This window comes from Carettochelys insculpta, chromosome 3 (assembly GCF_033958435.1).
Source record: "Carettochelys insculpta isolate YL-2023 chromosome 3, ASM3395843v1, whole genome shotgun sequence".
NCBI lineage: Eukaryota > Metazoa > Chordata > Testudines > Carettochelyidae > Carettochelys > Carettochelys insculpta.
In genome coordinates this window covers 44,392,888-44,420,769 of record NC_134139.1, presented here as the reverse complement: position 1 = coordinate 44,420,769, position 27,882 = coordinate 44,392,888, and the positions used below count along the sequence as shown (strand labels likewise).

The 27,882-nt window shown below is 48.6% G+C and overlaps 2 protein-coding genes and 1 long non-coding RNA gene across 4 annotated transcripts; 1 reads left to right on the top strand and 2 right to left on the bottom strand.

Annotated features, from left to right (window-relative positions):
- Nucleotides 1-953: 953 nt before the first annotated feature.
- On the bottom strand, nucleotides 954-10,915 carry POLR1C (RNA polymerase I and III subunit C). The gene is made up of 9 exons (XM_074989737.1): nucleotides 10,659-10,915; nucleotides 10,480-10,551; nucleotides 10,011-10,118; nucleotides 8,489-8,621; nucleotides 7,315-7,434; nucleotides 6,865-7,017; nucleotides 6,228-6,377; nucleotides 5,558-5,674; nucleotides 954-4,398 (listed from the first exon to the last, which is right to left on the bottom strand). Exons 1-9 carry the CDS (start codon nucleotides 10,725-10,727, stop codon nucleotides 4,280-4,282), a joined length of 1,041 nt encoding a protein of 346 aa, XP_074845838.1. The 5' UTR covers nucleotides 10,728-10,915; the 3' UTR covers nucleotides 954-4,279.
- Nucleotides 10,916-11,094: 179 nt separating this feature from the next.
- Nucleotides 11,095-18,613, top strand: YIPF3 (Yip1 domain family member 3). The gene is made up of 9 exons (XM_074989738.1): nucleotides 11,095-11,326; nucleotides 11,656-11,856; nucleotides 12,183-12,289; nucleotides 13,133-13,178; nucleotides 14,005-14,097; nucleotides 15,219-15,350; nucleotides 15,854-15,967; nucleotides 16,539-16,662; nucleotides 18,194-18,613. The coding sequence occupies exons 1-9, from the start codon at nucleotides 11,234-11,236 to the stop codon at nucleotides 18,313-18,315; spliced, it is 1,032 nt and encodes a 343-aa protein (XP_074845839.1). The 5' UTR covers nucleotides 11,095-11,233; the 3' UTR covers nucleotides 18,316-18,613.
- Nucleotides 14,755-27,875, bottom strand: LOC142011000 (uncharacterized). Of its 2 annotated transcripts, none has more exons than XR_012644939.1 (3): nucleotides 27,495-27,814; nucleotides 17,596-17,741; nucleotides 14,755-15,305 (listed from the first exon to the last, which is right to left on the bottom strand). It is a non-coding gene; the product is annotated as an uncharacterized LOC142011000 (long non-coding RNA). The 2 variants fall into 2 exon arrangements; XR_012644938.1 differs by having other exon boundaries at nucleotides 14,759-15,305; nucleotides 27,730-27,875.
- Between the last annotated feature and the right edge of the window lie 7 nt (nucleotides 27,876-27,882).

The following is a 27,882-nucleotide window of genomic DNA, read 5'->3' as shown; positions in this document are numbered from 1 at the left end:
AGCAAATACAAAGTGGCTATTCCCATAATAGGATCTGCATAGCTCATGCCTGCTTAGTTATGCTCAACCTTACCAATATGAAAAGAGATGCAGGAATGAATTAATCTGGCAAATGTTTGGCTTTTGTACTAGTTTTATTAACAAAAGTACACCTATGATTTAGCTGTCCATTTATTGCAAGGGGCAGGATGAAAGGTCTTATGGGTTATCTGAGTGAGTGCTTGTCAGACAGATGCTCCCTAACTTACACGTTTTCCCAAACCTTGGCTACGTCTACACGTGCACCCAACTTCGAAATAGCTTATTTCGATGTTGCGATATCGAAATAGGCTATTTCGATGAATAACGTCTACACGTCCTCCAGGGCTGGCAACGTCGATGTTCAACTTCGACGTTGCTCAGCCCAACATCGAAATAGGCACAGCGAGGGAACGTCTACACGCCAAAGTAGCACACATCGAAATAAGGGAGCCAGGCACAGCTGCAGACAGGGTCACGGGGCGGACTCAACAGCAAGTCGCTCCCTTAAAGGGCCCCTCCCAGACACACTTTCATTAAACAGTGAAAGATACACAGAGCCAACAACTAGTTGCAGACCCTGTATATGCAGCACGGACCCCCAGCTGCAGCAGCAGCAGCCAGAAGCCCTGGGCTAAGGGCTGCTGCCCACGGTGACCACAGAGCCCCGCAAGGGCTGGAGAGAGAGTATCTCTCAACCCCCCAGCTGATGGCCGCCATGGAGGACCCCGCTATTTCGATGTTGCAGGACGCGGATCGTCTACACGTCCCTACTTCGATGTTGAACGTCGAAGTAGGGCGCTATTCCCATCCGCTCATGGGGTTAGCGACTTCGACGTCTCGCCGCCTAACGTCGATTTCAACTTCGAAATAGCGCCCAACACGTGTAGACGTGACGGGCGCTATTTCGAAGTTACTGCCGCTACTTCGAAGTAGCGTGCACGTGTAGACGCAGCCCTTGAGTGGTTAGGTCATATACATGAACCAAGCTTTCTTTCAGCTTTTATACTCTGCCAAGGTTTTCCTCAGTTTAAATACTCTTGATCTGGATTGGAGAATAGAGGCTTATGGGAAAGAACAGCAGTCAGTCCCTTCCTGATGTTAGGATGGAAGGTGCATTTACTACCCTCTAAAACAAGGATAAGCAACTAAGAAGTGCTGTGAGCTTCTGCAGCCCACTCACTGTTTGCCTCATTTCTCCCTTTCCCCCAGGTACCACAGCTTACACTGACATCTCAGCATTTTTGGAGCACTTAACTTGCCTGATTAATGCTCCATCCCCATTCCTCTAGGAACTGAAATGCTGCAAACAGCTGATTCACAGCATTCCAGATCTGGGAGGGAGGGGAAATGGAATGCACATCAGGTGATCTGCAGGTCCTGTGAAGGAGGAGGTGGTAGAGGAAGTGTGGAGCTCTGGTACCTCATTGTGGAAGAGGCACATGGGGGGAGGGAGGGAGGCAGCCCAGGAGTCTGGGCTGCAGCTGTCTATGCCCACCTGCCCACCACTCCTCTAAGAGCAAAAGGGGGCGCTCTCTGGTATTCAAACTGCTGGCCTCTTCAATAGTGGTAGAAAACTTTCTCTTAGAGAATTATTTTGGTTTACATTGTAGAGTCTGGCTTAGCAAGGGAGGGTCTTTTCATAAAAATGGGAGTACAGACTAGCAGTCATCATGCCCTCTATAACTTTAGAAATAGTAACCTACAAACTTTTACATTTTAATCACCTAAACAGGAAAAAATTGGGCAGCCTTATTTTTTAGGGTAGTAGGATACTGCTAGTCAACTAGTGGAGTCAATAAAGAAATATTGTTGAGGGCTGTCAAGTGATTTTAAAAAAAAATCAATCATGATTTATCACACTTAAATAAGAATACTATCTACCCCTGAACTCCAGTGGGAAGTGCCCTGCCTCACAGGGAAGAAACCAGCTGCAGTGAGCACAAATTCTGCAGCTGGAGAGTGGGTTGCAGGAGGGCCACCCAGAGAACACTGGCACATTGGGCATCCTAATTCCTAGCCTGTTATTCCATGGGGGCTGGAAGAAAGATTCCTGGAATACTGTGTGCAACAGAGATGCTGCTGGGGACCCTGAGGGCATGGAGTAGGGCATTTGCCTCTGCAGCAGCCACTGCTTCTCCCTTGAGCCAGCCCCATGTGCTGGCTCTGACTTGGGTCTTCTCCTTCCTTCACACTTTCTTACCACAGCCTTGAACTACCAGATTTCTAGCCTGGCCAGGCTGCGCACTCCCACTTGCACCTAATTCAATTTGCTCCTCTGCTTAATGAATAACTGCTAGTAATTGAATCTCTCATCCAAGTAACTTGGATTTATTCCACTTTTTCAGTCAACTACAGCCTGGTGAGGTTTTCACAGAATAATTTTAATTGCCCATATGAGGAATTGCTGTGGCCATTCCTGCCCCCTAGACTGGCACTGGTGAAGCCTGCCCAGTTCACCCTGGTACCCGTACTCTCTGGATGCTGCAGCATGGAGAATCCCAGCCCCATGCTGGGACAGGGAAAAGCTGCTGCACTTGATCTCATCAGCCTCTGCCCCAGATCACAGGGCTGAAGTGTGCAGGAACGTAGGGGAGCCTGCATTGGACATGGAAGTCCCCACACTGAGCAGCCCACCAGCACTGGAACACTCTGCCTGCCAGGCAGGTCCCCAGGCTCCTGCAGCACTGGCTTACAACCCGCAGGGCAGCCTGTGTGCTCCAGCAGGTGTTCCTGGATTCCAACCTTCCACGCGTCCCCACCTGCCTCAGCCCCACAAGGACAGGGCCTGTCCACTGCGACCCTGACTCCCTTTACCTATTTGCATGATGGAATGCCCCAGGGTGGTGGCCACTCCCCTTACGCAGCTAAACCCTGCACGCTTTGCCAGATGCACCAGGTGATCTGCAGCCTCCTGCAAGCAAGGCGAGGGAGGTCCCCACACTCAGGGCTCCAAACCTCCCTGGTTTTGAGGATCCCTAAGAGTGGCTCAGTCCATTGCCCCTTCTGTCCCTCTGATCCTATCCCTCTTCAGGGTCTGCCCAGGGGCCACCTGGAAACAGCTCCCATCTTACCTCCTTTCATCTGACAGCCCCAGTCCACCCTGAAACCCTGGGGCCAGTAACTGCTTTTTTCTGGGGCTGTCAATTAATGGTTAACACTTGCAATTACCAGGTGCATTTTTTTAATCATGTTGCATCTTTCCTGCATAAATTGCAGTCATTAACCAACAGCCCTAAGATTGATGCTTATCTGCAACATAACAAGCAAGCTGAACAGGCTCCGAGCCAGCACAGGGTTTCCTTCTCCATTGAGATCATTACTTGCCTATTATCCCTTCCCTCTTACTGGTTTCAGTAGGGGTGATGAAATCTGCAGTTAAATAGCACATGCCTAAACTTAGCAAGATGAGACTCCATAAGAACAAGCAGTATTCCTCTTCTCAACTTCCTGCCACTATGTTGTGTTAGGATGAGAAGTTTTAAAGAATATTAAAAACCCCATTTAGTTTTTATTTGGGCATCTTGACCTAGAATACACGCTCTAGTACTGCTTTAACTGCCACAGAGTAGACCCATCTTAATACAGGTGGTCTTAGCATCACTGTTCCCCTTGGTACCAAACAAAGACTGTAGCAACTACAACAGTTGTTCATGCTGGAGGAAAAAAGACAAAAGGCTGTTTTGTCTTCTCAATACTATAGCCCAGCTTTTGAAACACTAACATTTTTGATAATGCATTAGGAGCAATAAGTGGTGCCTTTCTCCATTTGCACACCTAGAAAATCAAAACATCCCAAGGTTAAATTTACTTTTTGAAGTCTGACAGAACAGCTTCTTTTACTAACAATTCCACGTAATCTGTCTTGGGCTCTTCTCCTTGCTAATGGTTCAGTTACATCTAGGGCCTTTAATAAGGCCCAGTGGCTAGGACAAGCCCCTGCTGTGCTTTACGGGTAGCCCTCTGCTGGTTCTGCACATCCCTTAAAAAAAGAAAGCTGTAACACTTTTGTAGGCTCCTGTTAGTGCATAGCACCACTGCTTCTAGCTGTGTATATCAGTCATGAAGCTTAACACCTTCAGTTCTAGCATGTCTGCCTGTTTGCTTATTTATAGTATTAGGACTATAGGATGGATGGTCCCAGTACCTAGCAACACAAACTACCCCTCCTCTTTACACAGGCTTGTGGGTTAGAAGTGGTTCCTTCAGATAAAGAACCCAGGCCAACAGAATCAGTCTGTGGTTCTCAGGCATGCCCCGCTCAGTCCATGTGGTTGGAGTCCAGTTCATCCAGGAACCGTCGACATTTCCCTATTAGCACTTTGATGGCTTCACTCACCAGCACATCTGGAGGTAGGACACCTGTCGACTCCACTGAGACTGTGAAAATAGAGATAAGGGGCAAGTTAGCTATTGCCCAATATCAAATCCTTTACATGCAATTAACTACTTAGATAATGCAGTGGGGAGTATGGTTATAAAATGTGCAGGGGACACCGGGGCAGGCCTTTAAGCGCTTTGGAGAACATGGCCGAAATTCATTCAAGGGTAAGTGTAAAGTACTACACTCAGGAACGAAAAAAAATTAAATTCACAACTACAAAATGGAGAATAATTGGTAGAAGGTCATACTACTGAAAAGGGTAAGGGATCAAAGTACATCACAAATTCATGACTTGTGAAAAGGGCTAATCTTCTGAGGTGTATCAAAAGATAAATCCTGCTCTACTCAGTTTTAGTACGGGACTACTGAGTCTGATTTTGGGCATCACACTTCAGGAAAGATGTGGACAAAAATGGAAGAGCCCAGAGGAGAGCAACAAAAGATAAGAGGTTCAAAAAACACTGCCCTATGAAGAAAAGTTTTAACAACTTGGCCTTGTTTAGTCTTGAGAAAAGACTGGAGCGTGGGGGACTGACCTCAGATATGTTGTTAAATGCTGTTATACAGCCAGGGATCAGCTGTACTCAACATTGACTGACCACCGGACAAGAAATCATGGGCTTAATTTGCAGCAAGAAATGTAAGAAAAACTTTCTATTATCTAGCAGAACTGTAAAAATAGTTATCACTGGAATAAGCTTCCAGGGAAGACTGTGGAAACCTCCTCATTGGAATTATTATTTTTTTAAACACAAGAGGATGAACAAACACTATAAGGGATGATATAGCTTTCCTTACCCCAGCTTCACTGCAAGGGGCTGGATTTGATTACTTCTCAAGATACATTCCACATCTATCCTCCCCTGCCACTCTACCTACCCATGTCTACAAGCAGAAAGTGACCTGTACACTGCAACAATTTAATCCATTATGGGCAGGAGAACAGACACTGCAGGGTCTGTTTATTACAGATAGAAGGAAATGTGGATGCTCACTGTTCCAAAACCACAGCAAGCCAAGTGCTGTTACATGAATGTATGAAAGGACTGATCTTCTGCAGTTGATAAAGAGGCATAGAATAGCATGATGACAAGTTTTGGCAGGGCAAGAAGCCCAGAAACTGGCTGAAGTGTCCAGCAGCACAGGATTACTTACAGATGTAATGATCTCGTACTCGTGCCAGGCGCACAAGGTTTTTCAGATCATCATGACGAAAGATCTCACGGCTAAACGTGTCCATCCGAGCATTGGCCACTTTTGCCACCTTCTTCCCTGCAGGAAACAGGGAAAAATACATACATCCTCTCTGTACTAGTGGACCAGCAATCTCCTTCCTGCTAGCACTGTACCGAAGATGTGCAGTTCTCCTCACCAGCAAAAGGAACCAAAGTCCTACACGCAAAAACTGCCTCACTCCCAACACAAACTTCAGCAAGGCATAAGCCTGAATAAGTAGTGTCAGCTCAAAATGATACCATGTAACCTGTTCAACATTAGGCACAAATCCAACTGAGGCCTCAAGACTGCTGGGAATGGCAAACTCCCAGACTGCAGTTACAGGAAAGCCCCGTAAACAACAGAGCAGCACTTGGGACTCATAAAGAGCAACGTGGACAAGAATTTCCTGCCCTAGTATCTCAGGGAGAGAACAGAAAGGCTTCAAACTCATCTAATTTTTACACATGACAAACTCATTCATTTGTACAACCCAAACCCGTGATAGAGATTCAGGACTGAGGGCCATTGGGGGAGTAGGCTTGTTTTTTTGTATGCTTGGCTGTAGCCTGTACTCAGTTGGGTATGTTAAGGGAATGCTGAAAGGTACCTTTGATATTCTGAATCTCAATAACACCCGGGGAGAAGCACTTCTTCAGTGTCTCAGCTGCGTCGCCCTCAATGGGCTGCAGCAGAGTGATGTCAGGCAGCAGCCGATAGCTAGCTGTGGCCACTGGAGAAAACTTGGCATGGTCTTTACCTGAAGCGGGAGAGAGAAGGAGGTAGGGGCACATGTAACACTGGCAGATTCTGTAAGCCTCTTGGGGGATCTTTCATTACCATGCCTCTTCCCAGTCCAATATATCCCAGGCAGGCTCTTCATAATGGTACAGTCAGAGGGAACAAGGAATCACAACCCAGTCCAGTGCTGCAATGCTCCTTCGTGGAAGCCCAATTTAGTTGCTGAATGACGTGGGGCTTTTCCTAGCACTGCCTAGGGCTTCAGTAAGGATGAGCAGCACCCACTTCCACTCAGTGCCCACTAATCCCCATTAGACATGGCTAAGTTCTGACGTTCTCCTTAATGCCTGCAATTTGAGACAGAAAAAGCTGAGCGCCAAGCCACATTCAAGGCTCCACAGCTCAGGGGAAACGCCGTGTGACCCTGTGTCCCCTATAAACACCATACCCCACCTGAGGGACCCATGCTTTCTACCTCACTGCTCCTCTGAGCACTCTTGACTCACCTATGCCTTTGACACAGTGCATGAGCACATCAATTTCCTGGCCAGGCCGCAACTGGGCAATAAGGATGTCATCATGAACAGGACGCAAATCTGCATCTGCGAACAGATCTGCTTGATTTCCGAGGGGTACCCATGTCATGTTTGCGCTATACACTGTGGAAAGATGTATCACAGGCATCAGGCCAAGCTGCCTTAGCACGCAGGGAAATGAGGCAACACTTAAGCAAGAGGCTGCTGATCCCAGAAGAGCAGGGAAAATGCAACTGAAGATTAGACCTTACACAAAGCAAGTTTCATAGATGGAAGGGATTAAGCTTTCTTCGCATCCAGGGTAGGAAAAACAAGGGAAAGAGTTCTCTTTATGGTTGAGGTAGAACTCACTGGGTGCAATAAAGTCCTTATCTACTGGGGTAAAGAAAAAATGTTACTTGCAGACCAGGATGGTTTTACCTTTGTGATTGATGTAGAGCTCATTGGGGTCAGATGACTCCTTGGCAGCACGAGGGTTCCGGCTACACTTGATTTTCAGCTGGAACTGCAGTGTGTCAATTTCAGTGCCTTCTTCATCATCTGCAAAGGGATGGGGAAAACAGAATGAGTCGCTGCCTGGGTCATCTTATGGATGAGTTTACCACTCTGTCCTGGAATGGCAAATATACTCAATCCATCTGGCACCATCAGAACAGCACCCAGTATTTTCATTTACCTTAAGTAAGACCCTACCAAATTCATGGTCCACTATGGCCAATTTCACAGCACATTATTTCAAAAACTGATCAAGTTCATGTTTGCAGCTGTTTAACTCTTAAATTTCACAGTATTGTAACTGTGGGGTCCCAAGCCAAAAGGAGATTTGGGGGTTGGTAGAAGAGGGAGTTTGCAAACCTGTTGTGGAGCGGTCATGGGATTGCCATCCTCACTTCTCTGCTGCCTTCAGAGCTGGAGTCCAAAGTGAGTTTGATCTCTCCTGTGCTCCTGGGAGTCACACAGCTAAGGGCTCCTCACTGCTAGTCCCAGCCAGGTTGGGAGGGACTATACTTGCTCTCTCTATACAGCTACAAAAGGTGCAGAATCCCTTGCCCCAAAATTAGCTGCAGGAACCTCAGGCTGCTGCCCAGTCCCAGACAGCATTCTGCAGCAGGGGAAGACACCTGGAGGTGGATCTGTCTGCTTTCTCCTCACCCCCAGCAGCTATGCAGAAGATGGACAAGTCCTGGTTCTCCATGGCCCAGTCAGAGCTAGAGAGCCCCTTTCTTTGGATGAGGCACTCCCAGCAGCACAGAGAAGAGATAATTCAATGCTGCAAGTCTCCTCCAGCTGCAGGAACCTCAGGCTACTTCCTCTGCTAGTCCCAGAAATCATCCTGCAGCTAAGGGAGGCACCTGGAGATGGGTTCGGTCTGGCCCTTCCCTCCCACCATCAAGGCAGTTTGCAGCAGAGGGACAAGTCCTATCCTTCCTCTGCCTAGCCAGAGCTCGGAAACCCCCTTTGACTGAGCATTCCTAAGAACAAGGACACATTAGCTTTCATGTGGAAAAGTTTATTTCACAGTCTGTGATGCATTTTTTCATGACCCTGAAATTGGTCAAGAACTAACCATAAGATCCCCTGCACAGACTCTCACCTTGGTTCTTATATTCAAAGAGGCGTGGGTCAGCTCGGATAGGGATGAGGCCCAAGCGATGGGCCAGGATCTCATCCTGCACGATGGACGTGTTGTTGTACACAAAGACCTTCTCTACAGCCATTGTCGGCACCTGAAAGAGAAAAAGAGCAAGTCAGGCAAGTAGTACCCCAGCCATGCATTCTTTGCTAAGCACCATTTCCTAATAGCCATACAGAAGTTTTTTTTGCTCCAACCCCAAGCCTTTTGGAGTATGACTAATTCTTGCCTGTCTTAGACACCAATATCAAAGGACGGGTCTACACCTGGATCCTGGATCTCTCTCCTTGCCTGCCTTTACTACTCTTCCCCCCACTTCCCCTTTGCTCTTTTTTCCCCTCAAGAGCTGGATTCTATAGTTGCTACTAGGGATCTAAGAGTTTAAGTAGTTAACTGATAAGCTGATGCTTATCTGTTTCTATTAATGGTTAAACTCTGCCTAGGGTCCCACCTAGCTGCCCTGTGGCCCGACTCTCTCCAGGCTGCCAGCAGCTGTTCCCTGCAGTTGCCAGCCCTGTGGCTGGAATCCCTGCAGGCTAAGAGCAAAGAGCCAGAACCCCCAGGGCTGGCAGCCAAAAATCTCAGGGACCTGCCAAGATGCCTGTGGGTGGCAGACATGTCATGGTGCCAGCAGCTGGCATGCACCAAGGTACCTACCAGTGGCAGAACGAGGGGCTGGCAGCTGAGACCTGGGGCATGCCAAGAAGCCTGCAGGCAGGAGAGCACAGAGCCAGCAGCCGGACCCTATGTGTGCTGAGAAGCACAAGACGTGCTCCACCACCGTTCCCTTTCTATCCCAAGTCTCCTAGGTAAACATTTAATTGTGTAATCAATAAAATGTTGCTCAGTTATACAGTTACTGTTCTCAGATAGATTTTTACAACCCTAGCTGCTACTCACTTGAATGTTACCATGGATTTTGATAGGATTTACACTACCCCATACTGGATACAAATCTGTGCAACAGGTTCAGGGGGAGTGGGGGGGAAGAGTTAAAAGCTTCTAGCGTTAGACTATCCTTCCCATCCCAGAAATGCAACAGATTCTACTTACTGCCGGTGGTCTCTTACATGACCCTTAAATTTGCTTGGTTTATAGGGGCAGAAACTGTGCTATCCAGGGTGCGCTGTGATCTCTTAAGTCCATGGAATATCCTCTGTGCAGTTCGAGCCTACCCTCCACCTCACTGAGTTGGAGTTTCTGCCTTCTGTATACCCCTAAGTCACAATCTCCCCTTTCCTTAGAGCTGGGTCTCACTTCTCCCAAGACTCCCAGGAGCTGCTGGCCAGCCTCCCTTGAAACTTCTTTACCCACTAGCACAATTGTAACTCTGGGACAAAGAAAGAGAAGGTTGGAATGTAGTTTTGTGCATCCCAAAGCAGTTCAACATTAGCCACAACTAGTAGTAACAAACAGGACCTGATGAGGCCAGCAACTGGGTCAGGAAACCCTGACAGGAAAGTGTGGAAGCCCCTCAGCGTACCTCAGCAAGCAGGATACGCCGGAAGGCATTGGCAATAGCTGCATCAATCCCCACCATGTCAAACTCCAGTGTGGTCTCGTCCATGTGGATCACATCCACTCGGAAATTCTGCAAAGCAGACACAAGGGAATAGTCACTGACGGGCACCAGCTCCTGAGGAAGGATTCAGCCTCGCTGGTTGATGCCACATACACAGAGCCCTGCAAAGTCGGGCATACCCACTTTAGATATGCAGCTGTCCACAACTACAGGTATCAATCCAGTTACCATGGGCTCATTTTTACAGAAACACATTTCGTATCTAGAACCCTGCAAACGGGTATCTATGCCGGCTCCACAAATGGGCATCAGCTGGTAGTCCTGCCCTTTAAGCCAGGCCGGGGCCACCTGCCACGAGGCTGCAGAGACTGGCCCCGGGAGACGCCAATTTCCCCCTCCCCCTCGCGCTAAGCCCCCAACGGCTTCTCACCTTCTCGAACTTGGCCTGGTCCCAGGTGTCGTCGTAGCCGGGGTAGTTGCCGGGAAAGTCCGTGGTGTGCACCTGGAGCGAAGCACAGAGATGGGTGTGAGCGGGACCCAGGGGCCGCTAGCGCCCCACAACCTCTCGTGCCACTCACTGGCCCCGCGCGCCGCGCCGAACTCACTCACGTTGCGGACCCCGAACTCGCCCAGTACCACCCGGCTCCGCATCTCCTCCACGCCGCCGAGCGCCGCCATCTTCCCGCCGCTCCCCTAGCACGTGACACAGAGACAGGCGGCCGCCGCCGCCGCCTCCTCCTCCCTGCGCAGGCGCGTCAGCACCTCCCTCACTTTCTCTCACATGATAAGGGCCCTTTCTTTCCCCCGTGATGGAGCTGGCGTATTAGCCCAACTTGGTCTTCACCATATTGGGTGAGGCGCTGTTATAGGCAAGTCACAGCCGTTACCGCGCCCTTGTAGGTGTTATTGGCTGGGCTGACGCTGTCTGGATGTCAGGGCGCAGCTCAGACGGTCGGCCCAGGAGCTTCTCCATACTTGATAATTTTTTTTTGTGCCACTACCAAGATGGCGTCAGACTCAGGCCGCTAGTACGAGATGTCGCGAGAGCAAAGGAGTTTCCACGTCCTCAGCTGGAAGCGCAGGGGCGTCTGACGTCCGTCACGTCCGGCTCCAGGCCAGGCTCCGCGGAGCCCCCGCAGTGAGAAGTAGAGCGGGCCGGGGGCTGTGTCCCCCAGCGCAGGGGGATGATGTCCGGGCCCGGGGGGGCGGCGCCAGGGGCTGGCGGCGCCAGGACAGGGACCGCGGCGGAGTGGGGCGCCTTCGAGGACAACATGCAGGTGCGGGCCCGGGGCCGGGGCCGGGGCCGGGGCCGGGGTAGGCTGGGCGAGCTCGGGCGGTGGGGGAGGCCAGGCTAGGCGGGCCGTGGGGGACCGGCCAGACTGTTCAGCCCTGCAGTTGTCACCCGCTCCGGGCCGGGCCCGCTGCTGTGTCCGCCAACCCAGCTCTTGCGCGCCTCTGGCCTCCCGGGCGGAGGCACCAGCCCGGGAGCTACTGCGGGACTGTAGCGCTTGGACTGGATGTCCCCGGCCCACCTCCCCCCCCCCCCACCCACACCCCCGACCCTTGGGTCTGAGCTAGAGTCACTGTTCCTCTGCCCTGGGCGCAGGGAGGAGGCTCCGCCGTGATCGACATGGAGAACATGGACGACACGTCTGGCTCCAGCTTCGAGGACATGGGCGAGATGCACCAGCGCATGAAAGAGGAGGAGGAGGTGGACGCAGAAGCAGCTGCGGCAGACGAGGAGGATGGAGAGTTTCTGGGCATGAAGGGCTTTAAGGGACAGCTGGGCCGTCAAGTAGCGGACCAGGTGAGCAGAGTGCTGCAAGGGCTGGTGCACTGGTTGCTAACATCTCTCGTCTGGCTCTGATTGTGGTGGGATCTAGGTCCCGTCTGTTTCCCAGATGACTTTGTTTTATCCTGACTTTGGTTTCCCAGTGCTTGACCCTACGTCCTATTCTGGCCTTGATGTCTTTTGCCCTGTTTCCTCCCAGGCTTCTGATGGGATGCTGATTGTTCTGAAGATGTTTATTTTTCCTTCTGCTTATTCAGCCATGTGGTGCTTTGACAATTTCCTCAGAGCAGCACTGCAAAGGTAGTGTTTAGTCTGCTACAGTTACTGATTTTTCTCCCCAGATGTGGCAGGCGGGTAAGAGACAAGCCTCGAAAGCCTTCAGTCTCTATGCCAACATTGATATTCTCAGACCCTACTTTGATGTGGAACCCATCCAGGTTCGCAACAGGTGAGCAAACCGACCAAAAGAGCATATGACTCAGGTTATGTGCGTATGTCACACTCCCATCCTCCAAGGGCAGCCCCATCCTCTGCTGTGCCCCATACGTATGGGTGCTTTGGAAGGGCTGCCCTGTTACAAAGTGTCCATGGTCCATTGTACAGATGTGGCCTGAACAGGACAGAAGGGCCACACCATAAAAGTGAGGAGCATCTTTTATCCCTTTCTTGTATATTGAAAGGCCCTAACTAATCCACTTCTGCTTCTGGGCTGTCTGTGGAGAGCTTTTGGGGGAAACTCTTATTATTTACCCTTCATTATCCCCATTATCCTCATTTCATCCCTTTAATGGTTGTATGTTGTTTTATTTGTAGCCTGTTGGTGCTGTTCTGATTGTAAGATAGATGGATTGTGGTGCTGAACCCAGAAGCTCCTTTAGCACAGAGTCGTACAAAACCTTCATCTGTCCCACAAGTGCCAAACTTTGGCTTTCTTCTCCTCCATAATAGCTGCTCTCTGGTCTCCATTTTCCCATTGTTCCACCCTGTCCTCAGGAGTTCTTTTAGAAATCGGTTTGTGTACAAGGGAGTAGGATTGTTGTACAGATGCTCTCCTATCTAGGGCACTGTTTCCAGTTTCATAACTTTGGTGATAGTGGGATTGGCTGGCTCTGTTAAGGGTCAGAGGGAAACAGTTAAAATAGTCTTCAACCACTTGCCCTAGGTCAAGGGGTTAGGGGGCTCAGGAGACCAAGGAATCGAGTAAAGCATCTTTTGCTTCTCAGGTTTCTTGTTAATGTTTTCATTTCCTTCCCCACTCTTGACATATTCTTGTGTTTTTATGTGGGTGCAGGTTGCTGGAATCCATGATCCCCATGAAGATGATAAATTTTCCCCAGGTGAGTTCTCCTGTGGTGAGCTGGGCTCTGTATCCTAAGTAAATGGGCTTCTGAGGCATGGGAGTGCTTAGTCTGTTGTTAAGGAGATGCATGTGTTAGCAATGCCTACAGGAAGATTGCATGCCTTTCCCTGTGGGGGGGCGGTGTTCAGCAGTTCTTTCCAGCAGCAAGGGGACCATAAAGCTGGTCCTCTGAAGGCAGCACTGCCCTTTTTGTCTCTTTGAGCTGGCACAGTCACACAACACCTACTCACGTCCATCTCCAAGCATCATGCTCTCTCAGGCTGTCAGTTTGCTAAAGGAGTAAGTTTATCAGCAAAGTTGCTGCTCACTGTGTCATTTATTGTATTAGAGCTGACTAGAGCCTCAGAGCAGTGAGCTCTGGGCTCTGACTTAGATTCCTTTTGTGGCCTCATGTTTAGCCTCCATTCCTCCACCCCATACAAAGTAAGGCTATGTGGGTGAATTAGTCGAAGTACTTTGCCATGCCTGTGCAAGAGTGATTGTGTATGAGATATGTAGGATCCAAGTTCTTTCATGGTGTCTCAACCAAATTACCTGGTTAATTCCCATTATACCACACCCATGCAATAGAACAAGCATGCCCCCAGCTCCTGATATGACTCAGTAACTCTGCTAAGCTGCTGCTTCAAGCATTACTCGTGTGATTTGTTCGCTTTGGTTGCTGTCACCAGCCTTTCTATAATTGCTTAGATCAGTAAGAGACCAGAGTATGAGCTAGGTCTGGGGCACTTTCAGTGTAGCCTGGAAGTGTCTGGCTTCCTGCAGCCCTAACCAACCCCTTCCTTCTCTGTTTCCCCTTGTAGAAGATTGCAGGTGAGCTCTACGGCCCCCTCATGCTGGTCTTCACATTGGTGGCTATCCTGTTGCATGGGATGAAGACCTCAGACACCATAATTGTAAGGGAACATTTTACTTTCAAGCCAGGTTTTGCCCCAGGCTTTGAACTGCTGTTGGTTACACAGGCTGCTTCTGTTTTGAGAGTAACCTAGAAATCTGTTGATTAAAGGTACCTGGATGTGCATTAGGGACTATTGTTCTGGGGCTGACAAAGTCAGAGGAAGCCACTGCTCTGCTGGCTGGGAAGCTAGACAGTGGAAAAGAGCTTGTTGCAGTGAATGGACCGGTACAGGGTGTAGTGCTGCTGGAGCAGTCCAGAGGGGTGTTGCAGCACCAAAAATCCAGGACGGGATGGTGAGGGTTGAGAGGAGCCACCCCAGCCTGGGACAGAATGCTGTGCTGGGGGGTTGACAGTGAGCAGCCAAAAAGATCCCAAGGTAAGTTGTGAGTGCAAATGTTATAGGATTGGGAGTGGTGGAGCTGGGGGGCCCAGGATAGTGGGGGAAGTGGGTCCTGGGGCCAGTTGGGCATTGCTGAGGGTGGGATGGATGTAAGGGCTGTCAGGATAAGTTGGGGCTGGAGGGAAAACGACTTCCAAGTTGGAGTGATCAGCCAGTTAAAAATTGGGTTTATGGAGCAACCCAGCAAACCTAGCTGGAGCATACCTTTGAGCACTACCCTCACTTGGAATTTGTAGAGACTATTAATGTAAAAACAGTATCTTGCTTGAGCTTTTTGGCTGTGTGCTTCAGATGTGCCCTGTTACTTAGCTTTTACAAACCAAACTGAGTTATGTATGTTTTGTGTTGATGCAATACCTTATTTATTACTAACATCGGAATATAAATTTGCGTAACAGCAGATGAGATGTTAAAGAAAACGTTAGGTGGGTGAAGGGGCTTTCTTACGGTGATGTCAAACACGAGCCTCCAAAATCAACATTGGATGTGACAGAATTGCCAACTTGCGATCACTTCTGCACTGTACAATTTAGCATTGTATTACTGGTTAACCTCTCCAGATGCTGCTAGCCAGGCATTAAGTAAACATCCACCAAAGGCAAGGGGGATGCTGCTGGCCCAGTATTCTGTCTGCTGAGAGTGGGTAGTGTTTAGTTGGTAACTGTTCTGTCTGAGGTGTCTTCTCTGCCCCCCTCTTCACCATCTTGCTCTCTCTGCAGAGGGAAGGCACGTTGATGGGCACAGCCATTGGCACTTGCTTCGGTTATTGGCTGGGCGTCTCCTCCTTCATCTATTTCCTGGCATACCTGTGCAATGCCCAGATCACAATGGTGCAGATGCTGTCACTGCTGGTATGTACAGTGCAAAGTTACCAGAGTGCAGGGCAGCTGATTAGAGCTTCAGCTGGGGATGGAGGATGGGAATGTAGCCTTTGCACTGTGGTTTTTATTTGTGGCTGAACTGCGTATGCATGAACAAGCCCTTCACCTGCTTTGGGGGCAATTCAGGAATTTGCTTAATCCCACACTGCTCTCCCTGCAGTTTGTTTCTTTCCCTGGCTTCAGTGCCCAACTGTGAAACTAGGAGATAACTTATGTTTAGAGGCAAATGGGTATCTTCATCTGCCACAGCCAGGTCCTTTTGTTATCTACATCCCTAGTAGCTCCTACACTAGGACCTGGCATTCTGGGACAGGAAGCCATAGCTGGTGGGTAGTTGGCTGCTGCACCTCTTTAGGGTATGTTCATTTACTGTAGCTTTGTTATGCTCAGAGTGAGGTGCTGCTGATCTTGTCCACTGGACTCAGATATCTCGATGCAGAGCTACCACTCAAAACATTTTCTGTTCCTTTCAGGGTTATGGTCTATTTGGACACTGCATCACCCTCTTTGTTACCTATAACATCCACTTCCACTCCCTATTCTATATCTTCTGGCTGGGAATTGGTGGCCTCTCCACACTACGGATGGTAAGGAATGGGCAGCCCAGCAGAGGCTCTTTACTAAGCAGGTTTGAGATATGTAATATCGCAGAGAAACACACTTGATGTCGCACCTCCCTGAAGTTAGGGGCTAAAGTGTGGGCCTTGGAAGGCTGCCTGGAGCCCTACTGGTGGGGAAGACAATAATGGGACATGCTTTCTACTCTGCAAGTCTGGCAGTAATTCCCATCACAGTTGAGTGGGATGTCCTGGGAAGCAGCCAGACTCTCCCTTGTGGGCAGCATGATAGGGCGTCCTGGAAGTCCATGCTCATTCCCACAAAGAGTTCCCAGGATCCATTAGCGCTGGCAGGATGGGACTGCTCTGAAGGCTTAGAACAGTGCCTTCCAACCCTTACCAACTTCCTCGGGCTTTGAGCTATTGGGTAGGTCTAAGAATATGAAGGCCTGATTGTAGCAAGGATCCTGCTGCTCTGCGTGAAGAGGGGATGAGAACTCAGCAAGCTTACAACTTGGCCCATTTCCTGTTCCATATTCAGAAATCAGAGGGGGGACCCCATTCAGGGATCTTTTCTCCTAAACCCATCTCTCTTTCCTAGGTTGCTGTGCTGGTGTCCCGCACAGTAGGGCACACCCAGCGGCTCATCCTGTGTGGAACCCTGGCTGCTCTGCACATGCTTTTCCTCCTCTATCTGCACTTTGCCTACCACAAAGTGGTGGAAGGTAAGAGAAAGGGGCAGGGAGGCAACACCTGTTTAGGCTTGGGGCTATTGACTGGGCATCCTGGGGCCCTGTTTTCTCTTCTTATAGATCAGGTAACATAAGGATTGCTAGATGGAGTCAGACCTGAGATCCATCCGTTCTAATGTCCTGTGTACGAATGGCCGATACCAGATGATTCAAATGTGAGTCTAACACTAGCAGCAGGCAGATGTGGGATGATCTGTTTTCTACATTTAGGTCTTATTCTAACAGAGAACCTAGCAAAAGCCTTGAAACAAAAGGATTAATATTGCTTCCAAAATAACAGAAGATTTTTCTTGTTCTCCATATCCAATCCCTTTCTGAACTTCGCTAAATTCTTAGTCCCCTTTACTGCTTGTTGCAGTCTAATTATACATGTATGAAAAATATTTTTATCCACTTTGAAACTAAATTAACATCTCTTCTTGTGTTTGTTCTCTGTATTTCATAACACGACACTTGTGATTTTCCTTGGTTCAACCTCTAAATTTATTTTATAAATTCTTCACCCACTGTAAACAAATTCTATTGTCTTTAGTAGAGTTCCAGCTCCTAATTACAGTAGGGTCTCAACATTCGCAAGGGTTCTGTGTTCAGAACCCTGACGAATGTTGATTTTTTGCGAATGGGGCCGGGGCTCGGCGCCCCAGGGAAGCAAGGCTACTCACAAATAACTGAATTCACAAATGTTGAGACTCTACTTTGTTCTTGCCAGTGCACCCTTCTGTAAACTCCCTTTAATATCCTGTTGGAGAAGGGGTGACCAGACCTGCATATAATATTTTAGATGTGGCTCCACCACTGACATTTACTGAATGATCTAACAATGTTTTTTGGAAGTTAGGACTGTCCTGTTAAGGATCTGTTCACTCTCCTGGAGGGAGGGCTGAAAGCTTCCAGTGTGTGACTCACCTGCTGCAAAGAACATGTTTCAAAGGATTCCACTGTCTTTCCAGTGTTATCACTTTTCAGCGATTCCAGGCAGGCTTCAGTCTGCACGTGTTCCCTGCCATACCAGGACCATATCCATAGTGCAGAATGATACCGTGCTGTAAATTCTGTATATATAGCAAAGGATAAAAAGCAACATGAGATTTCTGGCTCTGCCCTAGTGGACAACTCAAGTCAAATGGAGGGAGGGCTCTCAGGATGAGGTTGCCTTGGAATCTGAGGCACAGCATTTACTAGTGATACTGCTGTGGTCTGCCAGGGAGGATTAGGGTTGGCAGCCTCTGGGTCAGGGAATTTGTATTCTACTCAAATACCACCACCACCCTCGTCAATTGCATATGTGACAGACTGTGAGCTATGCAGCTGTTTAGCTATGTGCACTCAGGACTCATTCTGGAGGTGTTCCCATTTAATTGGGCCTAAAGGCTGCCTGTGCTGGAACCCCTGGCTCCAGCATACATGTGCAAATCCTGTGCACACATGCCTCATCTGCCTGGCCAGAATGAACTAAACACTCTCCCTTAGTGGTTAACTCTCACATCTTACTTCTCCCCCACAGGTATCCTGGACACATTGGAAGGACCCAACGTTCCTCCCTTTCAGAGAGTCGCCAGAGACATCCCTGTTGTTTCCTCTATTGTACTAAACACAACAGCCAAAGCCATCACGCTAAACATGTAGCCTCGTGGACTCTGACTCATTGCCCTGGGTCATAACCATCTGCTGCTACCTGGGGAATGGACAAAAGAACAGGACTTGAGTTTTCTGCACCTCTTTTGGGGAGAGGAGTGTAGGGCTCCCCAGTGCGTCAAAGGAAATTAGCTCTTCCCAGCTTGCATCTGGGCTGGTCAGAGCTGTCCTCACAGCCTTGTGCACACTTAGCTGGGATTCCACAGATCTATTGTTCTCTCCAACCCATTTGCTTGCTTTTGTAGCTCCCCTCCTGAAGAGGGAGAAATTAAATGGATGTTGGTGCTGAGTGATGTCTGATGCTAGTACCTGCTTATACCAGAGAGAAAGGAAGAGAGTTTTTATTGGGTACCATCTAGTTATTGCTTCTCCCCTCCCAGAGCCAAATGAGATTATACTCTGCAGTCCATTCCTTGGGCCTTTGTCCAGTCCATTTTTAAATGTCCTACATGAGGAGGGCTTCCCTTGAGCCACTATTCAACAACTCAGAAGGCCCTTCAGCACTAGTAGAGGTGCCATGTGAATCAGCTGGAACATTGCATTGCTAACTGAACTGCCTTCCTCCTTAGCATGCCCCACAAACAGCTCCTCCCCATTTCCAATAGGTCCAGGCTGATCGCACTCTGCTTCCACTCTTGTTGCTATTTGTCAGAGCCAGACTAACCAAGCTGTCCAGTCTTGGCCCAGGAACTCAGTCCTTCCATGAGGGTTCTGTTGCTCTGCTGCATTGTGCCATGGAAAAGGGGTCTCCCCACACCCCATTGCTCTTAACAAATGACTGCACTACTTGAGCCTGTTCATATCTCTTGATAAAAATGGCTATTTACTTTCTAGATTAACCTACCATAGGATGGTGTGCAACTGATGGGAAAACTATACTCTGTATTTGTCAATGGCTAACCATCAAGCTGGGAGGGTCTCTCAAGCGGGGCCATGCATGGATCACTTGCACATGGGTCTAATCAATAACTTTGTAAAAAGATTTGAATAATGGCAGAGGTTGCAAGCAGTTTGGAGGACAGGATCAGATTCAAAATGATGTTGACAAATGAAAGCGTAAAGTGGTGACAAATGGGGAGTACTACAGCTAGGAAGTACCAAGCAAAACACAAATGGGACAACTACTACTATGAAGTAGTACTATAGCGAATCAACAAATTAGTGTAATACTCCTGCAAAAAGTAAGCAAGCAATGAAAAGTAATCCTTCCCTCATTGCTGATTGTATTCCAGTTGAGGCTGTGTCCCCCATTCTGGCCTTTATACTGCAGGAAAGATACGGAAAACTTGGAGAAAAGTCTTGAGGAGAGCAACAAAAGTGATTGAAGGTCTAGATACTGACATACGAGGAAAGACTGGAGGAGGAAAAAAAAGTGGTGGTGGAGGGGGTGTTTAGTTTGTACTAGAGTGAAGGTGGGCATAAATCTTCAAGTATAGAAAAGTTGTTACAGAGGAAAGTGAGGTTTCCTTAACCACTGAGGACAGGATTAAAAGCAATAGGCTTAAACTACAGCAAGTGAGATTTACATCAGACTTTATGAAAAAACTTATTACTGTAAGCATAGTTAAGCAGTGGAACAAGTTACCAAAGAAGGTTGTGGAATCACTATCACTGGAGATTTTTAAGGACTGCTTTGACAAAACAACACCATCTATGATCCCTTCAGGGAATTTCCCATGTTGGGAAAATCTCCACAGGGCATATAACAGATGAATTCAGTTCACAAGCCACCTGCTACAGTGGGGAGGCAGGGTGCAGAGAAACGGCTCAAACTAGTCCTAGCTACTGGCTAGTCTTTTGGCAGCCATAGCCAGCTAGTGTAAATGAGAACCCCCTCTAAGAAATTCTAATCTGTAGCAAGGCAAAGAGTAGATAGGTGTAGCTGGTTCTTGACTCTCAGCTTCCCCACCTGCCTTGTCAAAGGCTGTGCTAAATTGCTTTCTGTAAGAGGGGTCATATTTCATAGGATTCTCAATAAAATCAGGTAGGTGCTTGAATAGCCCTAACTATGCATTGCCACCCTGAATGATGACAATTAGACAATAGGCCAGGGAGAGCTTAGGAGTTACTCTCCTGTCTGATGGTTACAGTACTCACCTAGAGCTGAGGAGACAGTGTCCCAGCATTTGTGAAAAACCAGAAGAGCTTCAGCAGGAAAGTCAGGCAGTCATCTTGTAGCTGGGTGCACTTGGGTCCCAGATCTGCCTGATTTCCACCGCTGCTTTGTGATGTCCTTGAGCAGGAACTGCACGCGTCTCTTAACTGTTCTAACACCCAGCTAGAATATAAAGTACTCACCCAAGCCAAATCAGTAAGTCACAGATTCTCTTTCCAAATGCCCTTCTTCAAACCCCTCTCCCTGAAAAAGCCTTACGCACTATTTTCAGAAAAATTAATAAACCACAGATCCAGTCTCCTTTTATCAAGCAATATGTCCCTAGGCTCTCCCTGGATTTAGGATTAGCTGTCTTCCCTCACTCAGACTGCCATCTTCCTCAAGGCCCACCTTGCTGGTACTTCCTGTTTCCTTCCCTTCTAACAACCACCGAATTTTACATAGGGTACAGGTGCCCAGTATTAAAGTTACTAGGAGGTACTTCACTAGCCACAGGTGGACGGAATCCACTCCCTCTTAGGCTATGTCTACATGGCAATTGCTTTTTCAGGATACGTTTGTATTCTGAAATAGCAAAGCTGTGTTTTTTTAACCCAGGCCTGGCTCCCTCTGCACCTTGCTCCGGATCACTGAGCCAGAGCAGCTCCTCACCTACAGCCCTGGTATTCCGGCTCCAGTACTCCTCATCGTACGAGGGGTAACAGAACTTTTGGAACAGGCACTTAGCCTGAACTTCAGTGTCATCTGGATGGCACCAAGTTCAGAATAACGGATTTTGAAATAATTTATGCAATTTGCATAGCAGAAATTCCAGCTAAAAGACGAAGCATCATGTGAGGTTATCCTGTAGCCTGATGGCCAAGAACTGCTTCTCCCGTGTAGAAGAACTCAGTACAAACCTTTTCTCAGTCAGAAAGAAAAACTTAACCAGGATTTCCCCCAATCTAACTGAGGGTCCTAATAACAAGGGTATAAGAGAGAGTTATTTTTCCTCCTCATCTTTAAGACTTTAACCTCCTGTTTGCTTTTGTTAAAATGCAGAACTGGGTAAAAAATTTAAAGTTTTGTTGTTTACAAAACATTTGGGTTTTTTTGTTTTGGTTTTGGTTGACTCTTTTTTCTGAACTCACATTTCATGATGGCCAAACACGATTTTTAGCAAATAAATTATTTGACAAACGTTTTTTGCTCCGCTCTGCTGCTTAGTCACCTGTCCCTAAGTACTGCTTGGTAACTTTCCACTCCCTAAATCCTCTCCCTTCAGGCCAATGTGCTCAAACCAGTTTCCCAACCCTCAGACACCCTCTTTAACAAAACTATTGTGTGATTAATGTATAGTTATGAAGGTTAATTTTGTGCCTAGTTTTGGGAGGATGTGAGACAGCCATTACCAGCAAAGAGGAAATTCACACATGAACACAGGAGCATTTCATAATCCAGAACTTTTCATAATATCAACCAGAATTCCTAAATTGTACATAGGTTCCCCAGTTCATCACAGGCTCTAACCCAGGGAAACAGGCACATGCCCACAATGCATACATCATGCAATGTAAATTCCTCCCCAGAATTGCTTGTCTGGCTTCCCTCTGTTAGGGCAGTTTATTTGGGCTTATGGTCATCCAGAATGATCCAATCATGCTCACTCTACAGATGCTGTCCAGAGTTGGGTACTCTGAGTGGCTTAGTTTGCTCTACTGTTCTCTTTTCTAATGGCTCAGGTGCTAAAGCCTAGTTTCCAACTCATCCCTTCTGCTCTCATAGTCTAGACCAGGGGTCAGCAACACCCAGCATGGGTGCTAAGATCAGCACTCAAGCAGATTTTCATCCACATGCAAGGCGGGAGCTCAGCCCTGCCCTTCCTCCTCCATGCAGCGTGGAGCTTGCTCAAAGCCATTGCACCTGTGGATTAGCAAAAGACCAGCTAATGCTACCAACCACTATCTAAACAGTAAAGCTCTGCATCTTCATTTATTTATTAATGAGGCTGTTGTAAGTAGGACTATTAGTGACTTTAAAAATTATCACTGGCACTTGGACTGTACATGGAGTTCAAAAGGTCAAATTTCAGCACTCCATCTTGGAAATAGTGTATTTCAGTGTGCAGGACTCTGAGGAGTGCCACACCTGAGTGTGGGATTAGAGCCTGGCATAAGGTCTGACCCCCATTCATCCTGCTGTCCATGCAACTAAGAGCTGCAGTACGGCTTGTTTCACTCCTTTTCCCAGTCCCAGGTTGTATTTTACAAGCCCTACAGTGAGTGTAGGGTGGTATTTTCTGCCCAGTAGGGTTTTATAGGCTGCTGAACCACGAAGAGGTCAGCCAATCCTTTTGCATAAGAAAGAACATCTCTATGCTTCAGCATAAGTTTTTCTGCATAAGCCTCTTCCCTATGGCTCCTTAAATCTAGTCTGGGGCCAGGATCAGCCCAAACCCAAGCCCCAAAAACACCGAGCGGTGACAGAGGAAACATGATTCAACTAACAGCCTCTATTCTCTCAACATATTCCTCACCATATGGAACAGCAGATCCCTAGCACAAGGACCTTGGAGGTGGCTTCGCACTCACTCCAAATGATGTTACAGAGTTGTTACAGTTAATAAAAGTTGGAAATGTCCCAGTTGTTCTCTTCCCAGAGCCACTGTCTAATAATAGGTCTTTTAGTGGAACATGGATAATTAGTGCCTGGAAGTAATCATGGGGGTGAATGCAACACCTTCTCCCTTTCAACCTGCATTGGCCAGATGCACTGAAAGACGACCTGGGTGGTGATCTGACCATCCTTCCTGCCTGAGCTGTTGTGTATCTGTCTGGGCTGCTCTGACACACAGTCATTCTACACACAAACCCCATAGCCATGAGCCTTACTCTCACTCAGATACCTAATCTCAGCACATAAGAGATTCTGCACCTCTCTTTTCACAAAACATCACCTATACCAGCACTGGACACCTGGATGCAGGGAGGGAGACAGTGCTGGCATCATAATGGCCCCTCTCCTCCTCCAAGGTCCATGCAGTACTTCTCCATACATCCACTTTGCTTCAGTGATCCTTCTCATTTGGGCTTTTGAGCCTTTTGAAAAATTACACCCCCACACACCATCAACAGCTTCCATCTCCATTCCCTCTGCTGTGAAATGGGGTCCCACCTCCACAAAGTGGTGGCTGGAAAGTGCTACAAATCAGCTAAGGATTATTCAGGCAGGATGTTGACACTTTCAGAAAAAAAAATAGGTGCTGAAACTAAAGCTTTGGGTTTGTCACCTGAGCCCAGATTCTTATCTGCCTTGCTCTGATGCTCCCCTTTTGTTTCTTTGTGCTCCCTCCTAACACCACATGAAATGCAAACCCTGGCTCAAATGACCTCTTCTCCGTTCCAAAGACAAAAGATGAATGGACACTTAACATACTACCCAGCATCCTATTTCTCCTTCACTTTCCATCTCTCTCCTTCCCCCCAGTGCCTGATGCCTTGGTCCTGCTTCCTTAATTACTTAATAGAGGGGTAACAGAGAGAAAGCCGTGCTAGTCTATATACTATCAAAACAAAAAAGCAGTAAAGTAGCACTTTAAAGACTAACAAAATAATCTATTAGGTGAGCTTTTGTGGGACAGACCCACTTCTTCTGACCATAGCCATACCAGAACAGACCAGACTCAATATTATGGCATAGAGAACCAAAAATAGTAATCAAGGTTGACAAATCAGAAAAAAAAATTATCAAGGTGAGCAAATCAGAGAGTAGAGGGGCGGGGGGAGAGGGAGTCAATAATTAGATTAAGCCAAGTATGCAAAAGAGCCCCTATAATAATGACCCAGAAAATTTGCATCCCAGTTCAAACCACATGTTAATGTGTCGAATTTAAATATAAAAAAAAGTTCAGCAGCCTCTCTTTCTGAAGTAGTGTGAAAACTCCTCCTCAGTAAGATGCAAATTCTTAAGTCATTAATAGAATAGCCCACTCCGTTAAAATGTTAGCTGACTGGCTTGTGGATCAAGAGTGCTTTTATGTCTGTTTTGTGCCCATTAACTCTTTGTCTAAGAGAGTTTGAAGTCTGTCCATTACTAGAGGGGATTTTGCTTGGGGCTTTCTATGTACAGCATCCAATCCTTTTCCTTAGTGGATTAGCTCTTTGCAGAAAGCTGCCTATGTATGCAGTTTCCTCTCATTTTCACGTCACCCCACTAGCTGCTTTGCAATTTGTACAGAGCAGAAATCTAGCCATAATCTCTATGCTTCTTACTTTACACCACCTACAGAATTCTTTTAAGGACCTCAGCATGATGTTTCCCCACCTATCTCTCCTCGGCACCCCAAAGAGCACTGTGAACAGAAGGGAGTCAGGCCCTTTCACCTGCATTTCTCACTCTTTATTCATTTTATGCAAGTGGGCCGGAAAAGTCCTGCACAGTGATTGCTCCTGAGATAAGCAAAACTGGGATGCCTCCCAACTCCCTGCTCTCTTTCATGTTAGCTGCCTCCCTGCACCAAGCAAAGGACATAAGCAAGCCTGGACTAACTCAGGCTTTGTCTCCACCTAACAATTTAAAGCACAGCCACGGCAGCACTTTAAAGTGAAAATGTGGCCACAGCACAAGGGCTGGAAGAGCAGTCTCCCAGCCTCCATGTAAACCATCTCCAGGAGGGGAGTAGTGCGCTGGGAACACTAGCCTGGTTCACATCGGTGCTTTATAGAACTGTAACTTGCTGCGCAGGGGGGGGGCGGGGTTCACACCTCAAATCAGAGTGACAAAGCTATAAAGTGACAGTGTAGACTTGGCCTCAGCCCATGAGCCCTGAGGGCAGGGACCATGACCAGTAGTCACCAAAGAAACCCCCGGGTCACAAAGCTCTCTGCTCTGTCAGATCATTGCCTAATCAGCTGTCATTCATTCCTTCTGCTGAAGAAAAGTACAGGGTTGGAGGGTGCCTGAGTCCCTTCACTGATGCAATGTTTCAGCTGCTACCAAGAATCTTCCCCACTCCCACACTTCTTCTCCTCTTCCGGAGAAACTCTCCTGGGATCTACAATCCTGTCATTTCCCTGCCTCAGCCCAGGCTCTGTTAGTACCAGGATACCCAAGAGCAGGAGTGACCAACACATGGCCCATGGGCCAGAAGCCAGACCATGAAGCCTTTTCATCTAGACAGCAAAGTCGGCAGCAGTGCCCTTTTGCTATCTGGCTGTGGGGTCAACAACCTGCAGCTCCTGAGCCACATGCAGCTCTTTAAGGAGCCATTTGTGGCTCTGGAATCTGCCATCGCTGACTCCTCTGCTTCCCTGCCCTGCTGCGCTGAAACAATGGAATTTCGGCCGTTAAACCAATTAAATTGAGTTCCATTATTTCAGCATGGCAGGGTGAAGCAAATAGGAGAGCCGGGGGGAGCCACACAGCCATGCTAAAGAGGAGGAGACGGCAGTGGTGGTAGAGCAGCAGGGGAGCAGGAACAGCAGCAAAAGCATGCAGAGCTCCTGTCTCAGGTAGGTTAATCCTGGGTTTAAGGCTGAGAGGGGTTAAGCCTTGGGGTGGGAGGGCAGTTTGGGGCTGAGATGGGTTAAAGCTGGGGATGGGGGATGGTTTCATGCTAAGAGGAGTTAAGTCTGGAGATGGGGAGGTGGATTTAGGACTGAGAGGGGTTAAAGAGGACTGAGACGGGGCAAGTTTGAGGCTGTTTTGTGTTTGACCCCCAGAACATGTAAAATATTGCCATGTGGCCCCCAATGAAAAAGGTTGGCCACCCCTGCCCTAGAATCTCTCCTTTGTCTTTGAAATCCATGTGACTTCCTTGTTGTGACTGTTACATGTGTTGCTGTGCAGAAAAGAATGTGCCCCTCTTCCCTCTCAAACCTTGCTTTAGTTTCATTAGAGCACAATGACACCTCTGCCCCTGTGGGGGTTTCCTCCATTTCTAGTTTAAACAGTAGGCCATGTGCATAGAACCAGATCACCATAAACACAAATGTCCAAAACCTTCACAGGGACAACTGCACTTGCAAACACTCCAGCTGTGACACTCCTCACAGGCTTTACCCGAGAAGCAGCTAGCTGTCTGTGACCTGTGCCCAACATGTACCATCTCTTCCTGCATCCCGGCCCCAGTCTTCCCTTTGCAAAACTTTTTAGCCCCAGGTCACTAGCCCCAGATCACAAGAGCTAGTTCTGGCAGGTCAGGATGTCAACTCTCCTTTCGGACTAGCTGCCCTACAACACAAAAGAACCTCTGACAGCTTTGACTAAAGCCAATGGCTTCTCTGCAGCCAGCTCCTTTTCAACTCCCCAACCAAAGGCAAAGTGCCTAATCAGCTGGACCGCAAACCACTGCTTGCAAGCTGTTCCTGCAGCCAGCCCTGATGGAGTCCCATGGGGCAGGCCCCCCCCCCAATTTAATCCTTCCTGTGGAGATATTTACATCAAACATTCTCAGTGATGTCATACCAGGCATTTTACTTCTATTCCTGCCACAGCAATATTACTAACAGTGACTAATACTTAATCTTTTTTCCCCACACCACCTTGCTCGTCCCCAGCCCACTATCAGCTCCACTCAGCTGTCCAGACTCCAGATGTCTCTGACAGCAGCCACCCTGAAAGCACTCTCTATACCCTTTCTCCCCCTATTTCAAGCCCAGCAACTTGGGGGGTCACTGCCTGGGTTCCTCTCACTTGATGGGCAGCTCTTTGGCCACAGGCCACAACATCCACCACAGATCCTCTGGCTCGGAGGCTGGTCCTATTTAGACACAGTGGACCCTCCCAGGTGTCCACGGAACTTCTTGGCTTCCTGGCCCATTCTCTGGGGTACTTCAGCCAAGCCCCTGTTAGTCTCAGGAGCCCCTAAAATATCTCCTCAGCCTCTGATACTGTGTCACTGACTCGTTCCCACTCTTGGGCCTCTGCCACCTGGGCCACTGCCCCTGCTCTTTTCCTTCCCAAGCTCAGCGCTAATGCCACTGGAGGCCTGGCTCTGCCTCCCCCTCGCGCCCTACGGGGGCCCGCGACTGCACGGCGGTGTGTGAGGCGCCAGGCCTCCTCCTGCCCTACTTACGTGTGGGGGGGAACAGGCGCAGCGAGGCGCACCTAACGAAGCGCGGGGGACGGGCGGCCCCAGACCAGCGCATGTCAGCCAGGCCTTTGCATGGGCCCCGAGTACCTGCTGCCCGCGCCCAGCAGGCCCCGCAGCGCCCGCGCTGGCGGAAGCGGCGACGGACGGCGGCCCCCGCGGGGCCAGGCACAGCAGGAGGCGGAGGCTGCAGTGACAGTGCGTGGCCATAGGAACCCACCGAGCCGGCCCCCAACAAAGCCGGATCCCGGGGCAGGCAGCAGCCCGAGCCCTGCTGCGGCGCTGGCACAGAGGGACTCAGCCGGCGCCATGTACCAGGAGGAGGAGTCGGGGCTGCGGGGGAGGAGCCGCTCCAGCTGGGCAGCGCGGTGAT